A 20,290-nucleotide genomic window follows, 5' to 3' on the forward strand; every position below is an offset into this window, starting at 1 on the left:
CATTACTACAACCCCATTACTAACTTTCTACTTTAGATCGGGACAATTTTTTTTTAAATTTTTGTGGCAAGGCATTATACGAGGCGCATCCAGAAAGTAAGTTTCCCTATTTTTTTCCCGTGAAAGTAAACAAATGAGCCGTGTAAATTGCTAAGACGTATCAATCATATGCCAGGCGAACAGATCCTGCCCGGTGCCGGTAGCGAGGCAGCAGTGGTCCGAAGTGGAAGCTCATATTCCTTCTCCCGCCGCATGCCAGTAGCGAGGCAGCAGTGGTCCGAAATGGAAGCTCGTATTCCTTCTCCCGCCGCATGCGAGGTTCGGTCGGTGATAAAGTTCCTAAATGCACAAAGCATTGCGCCAATTGACATTCATCGTCAGCTTTGTGAGGTCTATGGGCCGAACATTATGAGTAAGCAGATGGTGCGTCGCTGGTGTCAGCAGTTTTCGGAAGATCGTCAAAGTGTCCATGATGAAGAGCGCAGTGGACGTCCGTCCCTCATCACTGATGATCTGGTTGAGCTGGTGCGGCAGCGCATCGTAGAGAACCGTCGCTTCACGATTACGGAGTTGAGTAGCCTTTTTCCGCAGATATCGCGATCTGTGTTGCATGAGATTGTCACGCAGCGCCTGCTGTTCAAAAAATTGTGTGCCAGGTGGGTGCCGAAAAACCTGACACCCGAACACAAAATGAAACATTCAGGAGCAGCACTGACATTCCTGCAACGGTACCATGACAGGATCGTCACGGGCGATGAGACGTGGATTTCGCACTTCACCCCGGAAACCAAGCAGCAGTCAATGCATTGGCGACATAGTGGATCTCCGGTCAAGAAGAAATTCAAACAGACGCTGTCGGTACAGAAAGTGATGTGCACTGTGTTTTGGGACAGGAAGAGCATTTTGCTCATTGACTTCCTCCCCAGAGGTGAAACAGTGAACGCTGACCATTACTGTGAACACTAAGGAAATTGCGACGTGCCATTCAAAACAAGAGGCGTGGCATGCTTACTGCAGGTGGTGTGCTCCTCCATGACAATGCTCGTCCACATACGGATCGGCGCACAGCAGCAGTTTTGACGGAATTTGGCTGGGAGTTGTTTGATCATCCACCTTACAGTCCTGATCTGGATCCCAGCGATTTTCACGTTTTCTTGCACCTCAAGAAATTCCTCTCCTCCAGTGAGCGTTTTGGCAACGATGAAGAGCTGAAGATGTCTGTCACACGCTGGTTCCATTCACAGGCGGCAGAGTTCTACGACAGTGGGATCCAAAAGTTGATACCACGATACGACAAGTGTCTCAATTCTGGTGGTTGCTATGTTGAAAAATAGTTGAACCTTTGCTGTACCTGTTGCCAATAAATGGTTTCCTGAAACTGTGTTGTTTTTTGTTTTAAAAAATAGGGAAACTTACTTTCTGGATGCGCCTCGTAATTTCATATTGGGTTATATTGTCTTGCTAAGAGTGTCAATTTAACCCTTAGATACCGGGGCCGATTTCCCCAGTTTTGCCTTAATGCCAGGAGCATTTTCAAGAGGAAAATTTGGAATTCGTCAAGATCCGAATAATATTTTTTATCCTGGAAGCTATGATCGCTATTGGTGAGCCCAACTTAAGAGTTCAGTATGGAGCTTATGGCAACAGTGTTGCCACATGGTGCACAGTAGAAGAAAGCTCCAGCGCACATCGAGCGTCTGTTGTAGTACACCCCGCAACAAATGTTAGTGGTCAACGGAGCTGTTCACTGCCAAACTTTTCTGCTAGAGGCGCCAGCCCTGTTGTGTCCCTAAATAATTACGTTCGTCATCTGGTTGCCCTAAGATTTACATTGGAGCACGATAGGATGGCTATTCAAACGTTATTTTCAACGAAGGTAAGAATTTCTCGTGTAAATCGATAACAAAAATGTGTTTAGCAAATCTTTAGGATTATGTAGCAAGTCATAAGTTTCTGAAAATTACATTCTCCTGAACCTAAGAATTAATATATTAAAGCGCAACGACAGGGTAGCTCAGATGGGCTAAATATAGTATATTTATGCACAAAGAGCACTAAACTTGACGTAATTTTGGTCGTCCCTAGCTGTCATGGGTCTATATTTAAAAAAAAAATAAGATTTTTACACTACACTTTTATGTTTCCTCTTGTTGTGACTTGCGAGTATGTGAAATTAAAAGACGGGAGTAGGAATCTGAGAAACTACCCAAATTACAGAGAAAATGTATTAGGTGGAAAAGCACATAATATTTATTATTATACACTATGCTCTATCTGATAACTTAATATTAGCATATGTTTTCTTTGTATTAAGCAGACATTTCACCCTCGTATTTTCGTCCTTTTAAAATTATAATTCCTATAAATAAGAAAGCCCTAGAGGTTGCGAGATATGAAAGAGAATGTAACATATTTTTTGTAATAACTATTCTTTTCGATAAATGTGTATGTATAAAATAGAGACTAACTAACTACAGTCAACTCTCGATTCAACGACCTTTCACAGTTCCCGGGAAAAGGGTCGTTATTTCGAAGGGGTCGTTATTGGAATTTGCACCAATTTTCAGCTTAAAGGGTGCTCAAACGGACACAAAGATGCCTAGGAGATGGTAACAACATTTATCCTGGTAGTTATACAACCTGTTATGCACAGGATGCGTGTTGTGAAAAGGAAAATAGAACATGAAAAAGTTTTCACAAAAGAGAATTTAAATTAATGTTACTTTGTTTCAATTGTGCACAGTCGTTGCTTTCCCAGGAAATTCTTACAATTCTAGTTCATGAGAAACCCGTTTGCACTGAGACCAATGGAAAGGAAAACAATCTCTCGCTTATTGCAAGTGAAACTCGAAGAATCTTGACACCAGTCAGACTGGTGCCAGCAAAAGTCGGGAGATAATCGGGCAGAATGAATGTTGGATTTTATATGGGTCTACTGGAGCATTGTTTGTTACAAGATTAACTGGTAAGATTAGATCTCTCGGGAGAAACAACACAACCTCTCTAGGTACCAGACAAAAAAAAATAAAGGCAGGGCTGTAATTTTCGTTCTGGTTCGGATGTGTAAAATACATCGTAAAAAAAAGTCACTTTTCTTTGCTTCAACCAACTTCATTCACCCTTCCCCCTTCCCCATTCAAGGGAGCAGTCCAAACCCCTTCCTTGACTTGCATTGTAATCCAGCGTGAAAAAGGAAACTCGCAACTTGCGTTCTGTTTTCACCCAATGCGTATTCTATGACACGTCAGTGGCAGTCGATAATCATTTGGGTTTGGAATTGAATTTAACTTTAAACTGTATATTTAGTCCCGATTAGCCCATCAGCATAAAATGAACTGAAAACAAGCTTTATGAAACTGCGCATTTTCACATATCAAAATGGTAGATCGTTATTTACTCTCACGTTAATGGACGATCTAATGTTGTATTTAGGAGTATTCTTGATGTCAAACACCCACCCCTCCAAACCTTTTCCCCTTGAATAATGTCTTTTTAATCGGTCTCAGCGACCATTCCTATATTGAACACTCTTTTTTTTTCCTCCACATGAATGGTTCTGAAGAAAAGTGGATGCAAATTAAATTTACATTTGCTTATCAGAAGGCGCAGAACATAGAGAAAAGTCCCAGCATTTTAAAGATAACGCAACTGTCGAAGACGGAAGTTTTAACAGCACTGTAAAGAAGAAAGAAATGACCCTTGCTTTACGTTTTACCATGCAACAGACAATAATATGGGCAATATTTCCTATGCAGACAACAGCATTAAAAAAATCCATATTGTAATCCAGCGTGAAAAAGGAAACTCGCAACTTGCGTTCTGTTTTCACCCAATGCGTATTCTATGACACGTCAGTGGCAGTCGATAATCATTTGGGTTTGGAATTGAATTTAACTTTAAACTGTATATTTAGTCCTGATTAGCCCATCAGCATAAAATGAACTGAAAACAAGCTTTATGAAACTGCGCATTTTCACATATCAAAATGGTAGATCGTTATTTACTCTCACGTTAATGGACGATCTAATGTTGTATTTAGGAGTATTCTTGATGTCAAACACCCACCCCTCCAAACCTTTTCCCCTTGAATAATGTCTTTTTAATCGGTCTCAGCGACCATTCCTATATTGAACACTCTTTTTTTTTCCTCCACATGAATGGTTCTGAAGAAAAGTGGATGCAAATTAAATTTACATTTGCTTATCAGAAGGCGCAGAACATAGAGAAAAGTCCCAGCATTTTAAAGATAACGCAACTGTCGAAGACGGAAGTTTTAACAGCACTGTAAAGAAGAAAGAAATGACCCTTGCTTTACGTTTTACCATGCAACAGACAATAATATGGGCAATATTTCCTATGCAGACAACAGCATTAAAAAAAAAAAAAATATCAACATTGCCGTGCACACCAGTGGCGGAGAATGAGCTGGGGAAAGGGTCACTTTTTTTTACTTGTTCTATGGTTTTTGTTCGTTTTCAAGAATATATCCAGAACTGGTTGCCCCATTTTAGACTTCAAAGGAAAGGAAGACTTTTCCACCCTCGCCTGTAATCAGCCCGCATCAGCAAAAAAATCGTGGCCGAAACAATCTGCATTCCCCCCCCCCCCCCCTTTACGTTTGCTGACAGGAAAAGAGGGAGAAGTCAGTCAGCCAATGGAACACTTTTTTGGCAGATATTACGACATCGACACAATTAGGAAAACGTATGAAGTGGGAAACGGGAGTTATGATGCACGTAAGATCGAAGTAAACTTTTGTGGAAACCTGGATGACAACGCATTAAGCGGGTTGACGATCTTTAGTTCACCTATGTGGTTTTGATTATCTCTTGACAGTTTCGCTTTTTTATGAAGTGTTGCAGGGAACAAAGAACACGTTTTGAATGAAAGTGGTTACCGGAAGTTGTCGGCTACAAGGCCAAGAGTTGCTCACTCACGGGAACCTGCTGAACTGTAGGTCAGAGCTGGTCAGATGGGCCAGACTTGCAGGTGCCACGGATCTGTATTTTCGAACATTCCTGCGATCTTATCTCTCAAGGTGGTGTATTTGTCGATGAAAGAGCTTGACCTGCCATACACATTGGCAAAGACTGCAAGTCCAGCAGTCATTTCGGGCTGCTCCCACCCTCCCCCGCGAGTTTTCAGCAGCTCTTAGGACAAGGAAACAAGTCAAGTCGATTTAAAATAACATCCAAGCACATTCGATCTTCTCTTCTCGCGTATCCAAGAGCAAGCGTGGCAAAAGAAGCCTGGCGCGTTGAGTAGTGGCAGTCTGGTGCGGGTTAACATTGGTGCACTTGAGGGAGGGGAGGGCAGAGGTCAAGTGCTATTGGATATAACTCAAGCATGGTGTGGTGGTGTCTATTTTTAGTTCAGACCTAATTGTGAGCGGTAGAGCGCTCGTAAAGGGAATGAGTGGAGGAAAAACAACGCATTTTCGGCCGATTTCCTTCAATTTTTCAACTTTTTTTTCCCAAATTTTTCACGGTTCCCGGGAAAAGGGTCGTTACTTCGAGAGGGTCGTTATACCCGGGGTCGTAGAATCGAGAGTTGACTGTAACTCCCTAGCCTTCTTAAGCCCGAAGGTTCATGGCTGCAGCAACACAGGCCTTCCATCTTTCCCTATCTTGAGCAAGTTCTATATACTCTCTTCCATCCCTACCGATTTCCCTTAGGTCTATCTCAACGTTGTCCCCCCATCTTCGTCTTGGCATTCCTACAGGTCTCTTACCATCAGGTTTCCCAACAAGAATCCTGTAAACTCCTCTTTCCTCTCCCATTCGTGCCACATGGCCTGCCCACCTAAGTCTTCTTGATTTAATTATTCTAATAATATCTGGACATGAATACAAATTATGTAGTTCTAAATTATGTAACCTTCTCCACTCATCTGTCTCCTCATCCCTTTTAGGTCCGAAGATTTTCCTAAGGATCTTATTTTCAAATACTCTCAATTTATGTTCCTCTTTCAATGTAAGGGACCAAGTTTCACATCCATATAATACTACAGGCAAAATTACGGTTTTGTATATTTTAACTTTTAGTTTCTTAGATATTAAACGAGAAGACAAAATTTTATGAAGAGAGAAAGTAACCTTCATTTCCTGAATTAAGCCTCCTTTTTATTTCCTCTTTAATATAATTTTCATTTGTTAATATTACTCCTAAGTATTTGAATTTGGAAACTGGTTCAAACGAGTTGTTATCAATAATTAGATTTTGATTATTACCTAACACTTGGTTTCGGCCTGTAAGCATATATTTAGTTTTCTCTTTGTTAAAATAGAGAACCATAGGTATTAATAACAACTAGCTATAAAAAAAAGTACAGTCGTGTGGAAATATTATGTATTATTCTTTACCAGATTCACAAGAATAAAGCACTTAAATTGTGAAATTAAAGTGACGTAAACAAGTGCTGTGCAAATTTTAAGGCTTTTTTTTAGTTCCGATATCTTTTCTGTTGTTGACGCTCATCTTATTAAAATTCTTAGTTTCACAGCACTGATGTTCAGACATAATTTCCGATGTTAAGATGAAATTAAACTTGTAATTTAATGTAATAGCAGCACGTTCAGCATCAAATTCCCCATGTATTTAAATGGGAGAAGAATTGCCCATCAAAAGCATGGGGTCACAACAGGGGTGCTGCCACCTACAATAGTTTGCTTTGACCAAGAACATACAAGAATGCATGACTTGGTGGGAAGCTGTTCATTCTTGCAGCTGTTGGTCCAGAATAATGATGGTCCGTGGAGGAAGATTTGAAAATAACTGTTTCCGAATATACTTTTCATACGTCTTGCTCTCTATTTTATCACATGCGTCGGCAGTGTTTTTCTTTCCTTTATGCACAGAAAGGCAAATCGGGACTGGACCTACAGTTTAAAGTGGGATCTGAACAACTACGTCTCTCCAACGGGTATCAAACCCGGGACCCCTTGATTACGGGGTTACAACATTACCACTGCGCCATTGAGGAGGCCTCTTTCACATTTTTCGGTGCACTGTCTCATTTGAAACGGAACAGTGTTCACTATAATACCGGCATACACCAAAGCAAATCTCCCCCTCCCCCCCGGGTCTTCGCATTTTAATAAAGGGATTAGGGTTCCATACCCAGTGGAGGCACATAGTGGTTCGTATCTCACATAAAACCGTAGGTCCAGTCCCAATTAACATATCTGTGCAGAAAAGTGGATTTAAAACTCAATTAATTAATTACTAGAGGTGTGAAGTAGATGAAGTTCTGTTGTATTTGTGTGAACAATGATTACAGAAAGAAAGAGACAAGACTTTGGAAATATTCAATCTAAAATGCTCTCGCTTTGTGTCCATCAGTTAACGTTATTTGCCTTGCAAGCAACAAGTCCCGGATTAAATTGACTTAGGTATCTCATAAATCTATTCCCTATTTATGCATTTGCATCCAACTTTACTATCTGGAAAAGAACTGCTCGATCATTTTATGTTCTTTTAATATAATGCTATAAATACTTTTTATAATAGTTAGTCATCCTTTGGGTAGATCAAGTGAACCGGGGGTCTTCCTGAAGATCCGCCAATGAATACAATATGCCTCTTTTCAGAGAAAAATTCCCCAAAACTAGAAAGCGCACACACAAATAATAAATTTCTTGACCTGGCCCCAAGATGGAAGCCTATTCACGAACTTTTGCCTGGCCATTCCCCACCCCTTCCCTCTTCCCAACATGTGTTTGCAGCAAATGGCAACAGGGGGAAGGCTGTTATTTTTAACTCCCCAAATCACGGTTAACATAAGAAAGAAAAGGATATTTTTTGAATGTTCTGAATTGTAAAAGAAGGTATAGACCATCAAAACCTTACATTTCCTCTCCTTTTTGCATATTTATTATTTTCTCTTCAAATGTTAACGACTTGTTTCTGACAGAAACACACTTGTTTGGGGGTGGGGATCTCAAAAGTAAAAGCCCATAACAGCCCATACTGAACTCTTTAACTTGGGCTTCTCTATAGAGTCACAGATGATACCTTGTTTTGTTCAGTCAAGATTAGGCTATGAACCTACGGTTCAAAATCCTTTACCAAACAGAAAGTAAATATTTTTTTCTTCTTATGAAATTTGAATTTCATTGAGTCCCCATCTAAGCAACGCCAGGATGTGAGAGTTCAAAAGCATTCCTTCATATTGATATTGCCCGATGTGTGTTCCATTCTCGTGGCAAGAATTGAACACTTGCTGCTGATACTTTCAGAGAAAAAAAATATTCTATTATAAATACAATGTTATTTTTTGTTTGGTGGGAAATTAAAAATTCCATTTTTTTATCGGATACTATGAAAGCTATGTCTAATTTTCTTCACATAGGCAACACCCAGCACGTGATCGTTCAGAATGGTACCTGCAGATTTCCTGATATGTGTTCCATTCTCGTGGCAAGAATTGGGCACTTGCTGCTGGTAGTTTCACAGAAAAAATATATTCTGACAACGTCCGTGCTTGTTTTCGGAAGGAAATTTAAAATTTCCTCCACGTTTAAAAAAAAAATGTTCATATCTCAGAAACTGTGTTTGCTAGTTACAAATTATACCTGTTTAATCTCTTACCTTCTGGTATCCCACAGCTTCACATCTTCATCGTATGAGCCAGAGATAAAAGTATTTCCATTTGTTGTAGACCACTGTACGGTTTGGACCCACTCTTTATGGGATGAAAAACTTGACTTCACCAGGGAACCCTCTGGGAAATAAAAATATACCCGTCTAAGTAATCAATTGTGAATACTTGCCCCCAAAATTAAATTGCACTGCATACAGGTGTAGCTGCTTTCTACCCAACAACAAAAACTCTTGTTCTAAATAAACCAATAAATAACTATAGAAAAATAATAAGCACAAGCAAAAACAAATTTAGAAAATTCTACAATATAGTCCATGAATCAAGTGGAACCTTAAAAATTATTTCAATCCGACATATTGTCACCTTCTTTATAGTATATACACAACAGGTGTTTCAGCAATAATTGAGGAGTTACAAAAATTTATTGAAAGTAAACTGTTGAACTTACGTTAATGAAACCAGTCCAGAACGATCGAGGAATACAAACAGTTTGTGCGTGTATGTTTTGTTAAGCTGAGACTTCACATTCCTGCCACTAGGTGACAGCATCTTTGGTCCCCAAGATCACCGGACCTTACACCGTGCGACTGCTTTTTTGTGGGGTTTTATCAAACACATGGTATTCGTCCCACCGATGCCACGTGATATAGTAGATTTAAGAGAGTGTATAATCGCAGCGATAAGACACTATTGACAGGCCCATGTTGATGCAAATGTGGCAAGAACTAGACTATTGTGTCGATGTGTTGTGTCACCTGTGGTAGCTCAATTGTTAGGGCGTCTGACTACCATGCGAGAGACCCGGGTTCAATCCCCAGCGGGGGAGAACCGGGATTTTTTTCCAACTGTTCAAACGGCTCCGGCACCCAGCCAGCATCTTATAAAGTGGGTACCTGGAGGAATCTCTAGGGGGTAAAGGTGACCAGGGCTGTGGTGCTGATCACATCACCCCCACCTTCGGCCGTGATCAAGAAAGTATGGGGCCCTAACTCCACACTCCCTATATGCCTTCATGGCGTGGGGCAAAGCACAGGGAAGCACTTTACCTTTTTTTTACTACAAAAAATAAACATATCCCTTCTAATAGGAAATTTATATTAAGTTTATTCCTGTATAAATGGGGCAATTTTTTGCTTCTCAAATATTTACAGTAGGATTAATCAATATTCCGTGAATTGCATAACTCTCAGGATAATTCTGACTTCAGAAAGTGTAAATAAACTCTAAATTGTGTGTTTAAGAGTCTATTTTACATTTTGCAGTTCATTTCACATTATTTCGTGACAAAACAGTGTGGGGAAAATGCACCTCATACCTTTCAGAAACAAGAAAAATTAATAGCCCAGTAAATAAAGGGTTGTGAGCTCAAATAATTTATATAAAGCTAAAAATTTCAGGATTTCTTTTTCAAGTTACTTGGAATAACTTACTAAAAGTCGCGGAGAATCGCATGTGTGCGTTATCCTCAAAATGCCGGATAAAGATGGCGGCCAGTCGATATGAGTACAGTTTGGAATTTTGGTCATAGTTCGGAAATGATAAGTCGTAGTTCACTTGTGTAAAATTATTTGAACTCTATAAAAACACCTACTTTAACTATAAGTGTAACAATTTTGGATCCAAACACTTTTAAAGAATTTACATCCATTTAAACCTGAAAAATGTAGGAATTTTGGCTCGACCTTATTTATAGCCCTTTATTTACTGCGCTATAACATTACAATGTGTTATTTCACATTTAGTGTTTTCGTCAAAAACGAAATATGCATGTCTCTAATTATCACTTTATAAGTATTTAGAAGAACAGTAACAAAATGAAACTACTGAAGCACGTTACGCACAATTGAGCAATAAACTAATCTGACAATACTAACCACAACATTTTGGTATCTACTAACTTCTCCTATCCCTAGTAAATGCCAATGCCAACCTACTTGTGCATAATGGAAAGAAAATGCATATTAACCTGCAGAACGAGGATCATAAAGTCTAATGAGTCGATCGGCAGATGCTGTTACAACAGTCCTATTGATGGAAGACCAGGACATATCAAAGAAAGATTTGTTCCCCACAATCTCAGTTTTAATTCCTCCAATATCTCCATCCCAAAGCTTCAAAGTATGATCCCACGAGGACGTTAACAACTCCTTAGGATCAGTCCACGTTACAGCTGATATTGCTTCCTTGTGACCTTTCAAAGTCAAATGGGGAACCTGAAAGAGAGCGATAGTAACATATTTATTTGATACAAACAGGAAGGGCAAATATAAATGAACCGATTCTGGATTTTGTTTTAAATATGGGGCTGTGGTAACAAAGATACTGATTGTACTTTTTTCACGGTCTCCAAAATGTGAAAAAAAACAACAAAAAAACATACAAGGTTACAAAATATATATATTCTTAGAACATATGAATGTGAGAGATTGTTAATTTATTGATAATTGACCCAATCCAATACTTTAATAAGAAGCCTGCAATTTTGGGTAAAATCCTACCTTTTTGTTATTTTTCATAGATATATGGGTCCCAGGTTAGATTCCTGGTGGAGGCACATAGTGGTTTGGATCCCACTTTAAACTGTAGGTCCAGTCCCTATTAGCCTTACTGTGTGTAAAGTGGACTTGAAGCACAGACTCAAAATCAATCATTCATTTTAATAGATATGAAGGTATGAATCATGTACATTAATTAAAAACAATGAGCTATTCATGGAATTCTGCTTTATTAAAATATTGGTTATTGGTACCAGTATAAATAAAAAAAAAAACAACTTATATGTAGCCTACTTACTCGAATTTGAGATTTTCCAAAGGCAGTTTTCAATTTCTTCCCTGTTGATTGTGCATCACCAGTCTCGGAGTCTGTTGCTGTAAATTATATTTCAGATTAATAGATGATGTAGAATAAAACTGGATATCATGTTAAGAAATAAGTACAGTAAAATCATGATTGTATGTTTTTCACGGGTCTGTGGCTAAAGAACTTACAATGTTGAAAAATGTGAAAATGGAGTTTCAGGCAGTCACGGACACTTCTGGGTTGTAAAAGTTCTATTGAAAGTCAATGGTAGTTTTACAACCCAGAACTGTATGTGACTCTACAAGTACGTACATAGGGAATGTTCCATGAAGCTAAAATGAGCACTTTTAAAATAAAAGATGCATAATCCTTGAAACTTTCCTGGCAGCAAATTATAAATAGTTTTTTCGGAATATCAGCCAGGTAATTTACGGATAGGCTTCTAAGAGTTAACGTCACTCTCATCTTCAGGGATTGAAGTTAGCTCTCAAAAGCCCAAGCGGAATTCACCTGGCTGAGATCCGAGGAAACCTCTTTATTATTAAAATATGCATGTTGTTGCCTTCCTGCCAAAATAACAGACAGTACGGATGGGCTCTGTTAGCCAAACCAACTACTATTGTTGAGAAAACTTTCAGCACCTGACCTCTGCACAAACTGGATTCATTTAAATCACTTTAAATAAATAATTTACAGAATAATGTACACTTCGCAACATCTTATTTGACCGCCCCGAAAGAATTCTAAGTCCCGAAATCGTAAACTTAGCAACATTGCACTTCAGCTCCAGGTGAGAGTAGCAAACTTTGAGTAGGTCCTTCCACTAGACGAAAAACTCTGCGGTGATAGGTTTTCAATTTAACACTCTCCATGAACTTAAAAACTATATACCGCTATTATAATACACAATCAAACAGAAATAATAAATTGGAAAAAGAACCTTGAAGGATATTTACGATTCTGCTTGCTCGACTTGAAATTTGGGGGGTTTGAAACACTGAATAGAGTTTTTCTCCACCTGGAGGAAATTGCCATCAAGTTTGTGCAGAAAGAAGCAAATTTGTGAGGAGTCAGGGTAGCTACGATTTTTTGATTATGAAATTCCCTGACTTTTCCAGGTTTTCCAGACCAGAAATGAAATTTTTCCAGACATATTTGTCGTCATGATTTTTGCTTTTGAATCTCATGTTTTTCAATTAAATATGCAGGCACGTTAATTATTATGAAAATGAATATACACAGTTATTAGCTGAAAATTTACGAAGTGATTAATATAATGCTATTCAATGAAAAAATAAATAACTATTGTACTTCCCCATTTTCACTAAGTCATTACAATTAAGGTGGTGTAAAAAATCAATAAAAAATGTGGCATATATCAAAGCTTTACAATGTAACTTGTATACAAGCTCAATTATATCAATACAAATTAGAAACAACAGAAAATTAGGTCATGTACCTTTAGAAAATGTGCAATAAGTTTAATTATTATATTTTTTAATTTATTGAAAATAGTACATATTTCGGAAATTCAGAACGTGAATGGGGCCGGTGACCAACCATACACCTAAAAGAAATATATATGCAGGCCATACTTTGGAATCAAATATCTCCATTATTTGAGTTTTCCACATGCTGGAACCAATTTTATATTACGGGAAAACATCGAAATCTGTCTATTAAAAGGTAACAGTTCCGAATGTTTTTTTTCAAAGTTTCCTAGCAGGAAGACTAATTATCATAGAATTTTGGCAATCATTGTGACACGAAATTTGAACCTTCCTTAAAATAATGAGCACTATTTGGATTCGAAAAAAGTTATTTATGTTGAAAAAGAACAACTTCAAAATGACCTTACGCAATCATACATGTTTCCCATGGAAAAGGTATTCTCCGGTTGACAAGCGACAGTAAATATCGTAAACTAATGGGATTGAATGTAGAAATAAATCGGAACCTTAGTACAGGGTCTTTATTTTAATTCTAAGACAACCAAACCTGACATTCCTAACCTAACCACAAAAGTGTATTTGACAAAATCTTAAGTAATCGCTAAAACTCTGCAGTATGTGTTAACAGACATAAATCAAAATCAAACCATGTAAAAGTTACATTTGTAGCATGATGAAATCGTAATAAAACAAAAGGAACTTGGGCCCATTTTCACCACAATTTCATTCTACAGGCAAAAAATACGTAAAATTACTATCGGCATCAAACCAACATTCCTAACCTAACAACGATGTGTGACCAGCGTACGTTTAATTCCTCTATTTCGCACCAGGTTTTAAAAAATAAATTCGTTCTACATGCACAAAACACGTGCATATTCGAATAATGACGTCACTAATACTGCATAAAATCACTAATTTCTCGGGTGTAACACATCTCTGCAATGTAAAAACTACGACAACGAGCAAATGAACTAGTTGATCAGGTTCTTTCTGAATGGGTCACAAACGAAGGACTCATATTCACAGAACGGGTTCATGGGGGGAACGAAATACTGAGTTAGGGACGGCGCCAGGGGTGAGCACGGGTGGGCAAGCGCCCACCCAAAAATTCCTGTGCCCACTCGATTGCCCACCCAATCAAATTCAATAAGTACATATACTTGGAGATATATGAATAATTCTATAAATAAGAGTATTCTGGTGTTCATAACATGTATATTTTACTTGTGAATATTATCTATGCTAGAAATAGTCGCATATTATCAACCCATAAAAAGCCAATTTTATCATTAAAAAGTGAAAGTAAATACTAGAGCTATTGAAACAAAAACTATAATCAAATGAATACTTCCATGATTAAAAGCAGTTAGTAGGCTTAGGAGGCTCAAAATTATGCAGGGTATTATCAAGATTAGATCAGTATTTAGGTTGAAGTTGAGGAATGCAGCTCCGGGCCTCCACATACGTATATAAATCCCGGCCTGGGTATGGTTAAAATAATCTCTAAATAAACAAATAAAATCATCATCTTAGCGTTACTTCCTCCGGCAACACAATACATTATTTTGACTTTTTAATTATTATTATTATTAGAATAATTTAATCAAGAAGACTTAGATGGGCAGGCCATGTGACATGAATGGCAGAGGAAAAAATAGTTTACAGGATTCTTGTTGGGAAACCTGATGGTAAGAGACCAGTAAGAAGGCCAAGACCAGGATGGAGGGATGACATTGAGATGGACCTAAAAGAAATCGGCAAGGATCGAAAAGATTGGATTGATCTTGCCCCGAATAGGGACAGATGGAAGGCTGTTGCTGAAGCCATAAACCTTCGGGTTTAAGTATGCTCGAGAGTAAAATATAGTTTTAGTTAGCTCGGCATTAAAATTCCAGAAGTATCCCTTTTTTTATTTCATTACAATTTTTTATACTTGTTATCTTCAAATATCAATATATTATGTGAAATATCAACTTTATATTCATTCTACTAATAAGAAGGAATCACAATAATCACTACAATACTGCAGTGAATAAATTTTAATAAACCAGTTATGTATGGAAAAAGCTACAGAATTGTTCAGTTGCTAATGAGTGGCTTATCCTATTTAGAAATCCTCGTTCCACACAAATTTTGCCATATGAATGAGCCGAAAATGTCAACAGAATCTGTAGATGCAGCTGAAGTAAAGAAATAAAAAGTTAGGTCACGAAGTATCCAGAAGACGATTTTCTTAGTTTGTTTTTAAATCCACTTTTATGCTCAGATAGGCTAATTGGGACTAAACCTACAGTTTAACGTGGAACCAATGTGCATTGTGCTTCCACCAGAGGAGGGGGGAGTCGAACACAGGACCTCTTCATTATAATGTGACAGCGTTATGCCTTTGGGGAAAAATATACATAAAGAACTCGCACCAAACGTGGCATTTTATCACCACAGAAGATGTGTCCATTTTAGGAGGGTGATTGCCTGAGACAAATATTTGAGACTTTCGGAAAACAACATCATGGTTCACGGAATTAGCTGCCTTGATCCACTAATGAAACGTTGTGCAATTGAAACTACCATCTCAACTTTCTAAGAGGTATGAACTAATGCAACTCCATTTTTGGAAGAGTAAGTTGTGGTTGATTTGTTATATTTAGTCATTTTTCTGCTAATTTTGATAATGACGATGATAAGGTTCAATGGTGATTATTAGATTTAAAGTTAGGAAGGGGCGAAAACAAACAGAAGCTGACACTCAAAATACAAACCCTCATAAATTATTACTTTGACAGTGGTTCCAAGCGCCAGGGACTCGTTGCCTGAAAGAATCAAGTTTCCAGGGTGTGCTGCACAGGATAGAGTTTGACATTCTAGTGTGTTCGAAATGGTCACGCCATGCAACCCAAATCATTATGAAAAATAGATGAATTATTACTGGCACGGTGATCAACTTCGATGAATTCCATGTGTCCTAAATCATTTTGTTACTTCAAAAAATATGTTCATGTAACCAACCATACGTGTATTGCTTCTCCCGCATTAGTAACATGACAGTTCAGAAAATGAATAGCAACTTAGCTAATAATCTCTTCAATTCTGAATAGATTTTTCGATCTTACTTGTTTGTGACTGATATTCTGTCAAAATAGCCTTTCATTAGCCTAGGAATACTTCATGGGCAATTAACAAAGAATTTGATTTCCGTGTGTGTTTCAAATCATTCCTAATAAGACATTCATTGTAATCATTCAGTGGCGGGTGATTAGGAGGACCGGGAAGTGGAGGATGCAGTTTCCCCGCCACATTTTGCCACTTTTTGCCCTCGTAATACGGCCTCTTTATGCTAAGCTCTTTCTACCAAGAAAAAGTGTATTGTCCTTGCCCCTCAAATGTTGGCACCCAATCGCTGCTACTACAAACATTCAGATAGATTTCTCAGTTGTACAAACCTTGTAACCTAGGAAAGTGACCCCCAAGGAGTAAGAAAACTCTTTCAGTTAAAAACTCATAGGATGAAAATACTATGCTCAGGAACATGCATTTAAATTACGAGAAACTTCACGATTGTCTACCATCGCACTTTCTATCAGTCGCCGAATACATAAAATCAAGTATATGTCTTGTATTTGCAACACAAGCTTACACCTAATTCACATTTATTTCACTGTATTAACATGCATGAAAAAATGTGATTAGAATGTATGGATGGGGTATGGCTGCGCATGGGTAAACTCTTCCTTGAAATAATTGTGTCCATCAGAGACAAAGCGAAAGGTAATGGAACAACATGCGAGAATAGATTAGAAAGAATAAAGAGGAAAACAAGAAAAGGAAAGGGAAAAGAAGTAAGAGGAAAATCAGGAGTGGAAGAGAGAGGGGAATACATACGTCTTACATACACATATATACTATATATGGTCTTACATTTATACTGCCCACCCTAATCCATCAATAAGGAGCTTCTGCCCACCCGGTCGAAAATTTCTGGCGCCGCCCCTGTACTGAGTCCCTTTGTTTTTACTCGGCGTCCGCACCCGTCCAGTGTGACGTCGACCACAGCCACTTTTCCTTAAGAAATTCTGAGGATGGCTGGTGCGTAGGTTTCGTCTTGAGTAGCTTGTTCTCTAAGGAAAAATCTCACGCCTCTCCAAATTCCGGTCTTGAACAGGTTCACAAGAACAAGTCGCAAAATGAATGGATCCAAGATCCGAGAGTGAATAAATATAGAATCGAAATGCGAAGGAAACACAATTTTGTACGTAACAGACTAGAAGTTATAATGACGAGAGGAACAAGTTTCTGAACTGAATCTTTTGGGGGAACTGGAATCACAACAACTGAATTCGGAACTGGAAATGAACCGTTCGTTCATTTTGTAACTGGTTCTCCTGCAACTCCAAAATGCTCGTAAATTCCAGAAAATATGCAAAATTCCCTGACTATTCCCTGACTTTTCCCTGACCAACCAAATTCCCTGACTTTTCCCTGTTTTCCAGGTTTTCCAGTCGCGTAGCAACCCTGGGAGTTTATGCGACATTTTATTTACAATACCTTGCATAATATCGAACAGTTCTCATATATTTTACACGACTTGTTGAGAAAATGTGCTTGAAACACAGGAAGGTGGGAGTCTTCATAAACGTCAACATGTTTTTAAGGGTATTAAGTCATGAATTTAACGTAGAGCAGTTGGTTAGGTGCTGCTGACCTTATTTTTCATCAAGCATGAAAGGTCGCGGGTTCAAATCCCACCCTCTCCTCTTTCTTTCTTTTCTTTTTTTTTGTTTGCTGAATAGATACCGTTGATATTAGAATATTTAAAAAATGAATCCGATGCACACTTGAGGGAAGTCCCTTCTGCGCATATTTCCCCTTAGAAGTTGGAGATTTCCAGTATTTAAAGTTAAAACTTTTCTTTTTAGTTATTGTTCATATGTTGTGTTAACACACACATCATGATTAATTCACAAATCACATATATGTATTCAGGATGCAAAATGTAATGTTATTTAAGTTATGTCGTTTGCTGCGGGACGGCGTAGGTTCGAATCTGTCTCTGCTCGGAATTTATTCGGCCTACGTATAGGACGGTGGCAACCAACCATCGTGAGGAAATTGGGGATCTTCGAATGAGTAAGCGTAATCCGGTCCTGGAAACCTACTATAACGGCTGGGGATACGTCGGACTGACCCCCCGACTATTCCAATACTGGTTGCAGATCTCCATGCTTAGAGGTGACGAAGGAAAGAATGGGAGGGAGACCGGCAGTCGGTAGGTATGCCTAGGCCCTTCAGGGCTGTTGCGCAAAGGATTATTATTATTGTTTGTTCTTCACTGACACTTAAAATATTGATTATTTGATTTTGATATACTAAAAAAGATATACAGTTATGTTAAGTAGTGATGTAGTGCAGTACTGTAATGAATGAGAGCGTTTAATGAGTTCAAATTCCTAAGATTGGTATGTCCGTTCCTTCATAATGACTTTTGTCAATCCCTTCACCACCATCTTACCATGCGTCTAAAACTAATAGTAAATTGCTAATTAACAAAAATAAATTGTTATTGCGACGAAGGCCGATTCGATAAGAAACTACTAATATGTATTTATATAGTGAGTGACAAACAGAAAATTCAAAACCTCATAATGATCGTTAATTCCTCACTGCTTTGTATCTAAAATGTTTGTCTTCTTTGAACAGAAAGTACGAGTATGAGATATAACAAACTTTCCCCACTAACTTTGCAATATTCGAAACCACCATTACATACTTAGCTCTACGTAACTTGATTCTGCGCATTCCACGTGGCACGTGACTTCCTCCTATCATCGAAATAAGTTTCTCTTACTATTTCTTTTCCTCTCGTGAAATACAGAGACCAATGTTAACTTCTTAGCACGGTGGATACACTAAACACCCAACGATATACTCCTGAAAAAATCCTGCCTAGGTAGAGAATCGAACCTACGACCTCTCTTGTAAGAATCAAGCACGCTACCTCTTCTCCAGGTAGCTCATGTTAAAATTTGTTACCAGTTTGAAGAAACCAATTCACACATAATGTCTGATCTATAATTTCCTCATGGAAATTTTCATGAGGAAATGAATTCAGATAAAATCCAGAAACGCTGAAAGGGAAAAATGATGAACATGTCTATTGGCGTATTGTCATATTTTGTAAATTGTGTAAAAATTCCGTGTTTTGAACAAGCAATCGTTTAGTTACGAAGTATTTTGTTGTTTGTTTAAAGTAGGAACAGGAGGGCCAAAAGGAGTCATTTGAACCAGACCCCGTTTGACAAGAAACTTCAGCTTTTTTCCAAAGACTTTATGAAAAGAGAGAGGAACGTATGAAATATAAAATATGTGTGAAATTAAAACAATGGAAACCTTGAAAGATAATACTAACGAACTTCAAACTATGAAAAACATATTTTCGTGGTGGAAAACTCCAAGTCAATTTCGAAATATGAACTTGATGTTTATCTTTATTATGAAGTGGAGATATGGGACAATATGATCCCTCAACAAGAAAATTTTAAGTCAGCTACCTCCAACTTTTTCAATGGTCATAATTACTAATTAGGGTCCGGAAGTTGATGAAAAATCAACTTTTATTCTGACCCTTAAAAACAATGCTAAACCTAATATCAAGACAGTTTCCCTTCAGTTAGAGCCGAAAAACACTTTCTATTTTACATTTTTTTCATTTTTCGGCCATTTTTGGCTTTTAGTTTATTTGTCAGTATTTTAACAGTTTTTGTTGAATTTTTACTTATTTTTGAGGTTTATTTTTCTCCTCCCATGTTGTTTCGTGCATTTTAAATGCATTTACTAGTAAAACTTTCATATTTAGATTTCTTGACATGGTTCTTTTAACAAATTCACCATGAATCGAAAATACGGCAATGGAAAAGCATAATATTAATCTTAACTGAAATGTTTGGCAACGGATTAAAATACTTTGTGTGAAGATCTACTTTGAGGTTCTTTTTCTGGACACTATTAACGCTTTAATCTGTAGTTTTAAAGTAAAATTAGTCACAATATTAAATGCAATTACACTCTGGTATACGCGAAGCAGAACTGTATTTTCGGATGCTGGCCGACTACAGTATCATAGAAGGCCAACTCTGAAAGGAGATGAATTGGTTGATTTGGTGTTTGAAGTCAACTTTATGCATAGTTAGGCTAATCGGGACTGGACCTACAGTTTAAAGCGGCTTTGGACGAGAATGCTTATCTAAGTTTCTTGGATATTTCCGTTGATATTTATGCGATTTATGTCCAGCATTTCTGGATGCAGAAAGTTGACATGTAAGTTCTTAATATGTGTTAACTTATAACAGCTGAATGAAAGGAAAAGTATTTCCTAAAATCCTGCCAATCACTGAAAGATTAAAAACATTAGTAGAAGCATTACTTGAGGCATGCACAG

General features: G+C 37.9%; 1 protein-coding gene across 1 annotated transcript in view; it reads right to left on the reverse strand.

Moving 5' to 3' along the window:
- Nucleotides 1-20,290, reverse strand: part of LOC145987145 (ribosome biogenesis protein WDR12 homolog) — a 45,282-nt gene that overhangs the window by 805 nt on the left and 24,187 nt on the right. Inside the window, exons 6-8 of the mRNA XM_083121645.1 lie at nt 11,396-11,472; nt 10,569-10,815; nt 8,590-8,722 (exon numbers count right to left, since the gene is read on the reverse strand). Of these exons, the coding sequence (XP_082977771.1) occupies nt 8,590-8,722; nt 10,569-10,815; nt 11,396-11,472 (457 nt within the window). The remainder of the gene's footprint in view (nt 1-8,589; nt 8,723-10,568; nt 10,816-11,395; nt 11,473-20,290) is intronic.

The sequence above is a fragment of the Lepisma saccharinum genome, chromosome 4, assembly GCF_977018435.1.
Source record: "Lepisma saccharinum chromosome 4, izLepSacc3.1, whole genome shotgun sequence".
Taxonomy (NCBI): Eukaryota; Metazoa; Arthropoda; class Insecta; order Zygentoma; family Lepismatidae; genus Lepisma; species Lepisma saccharinum.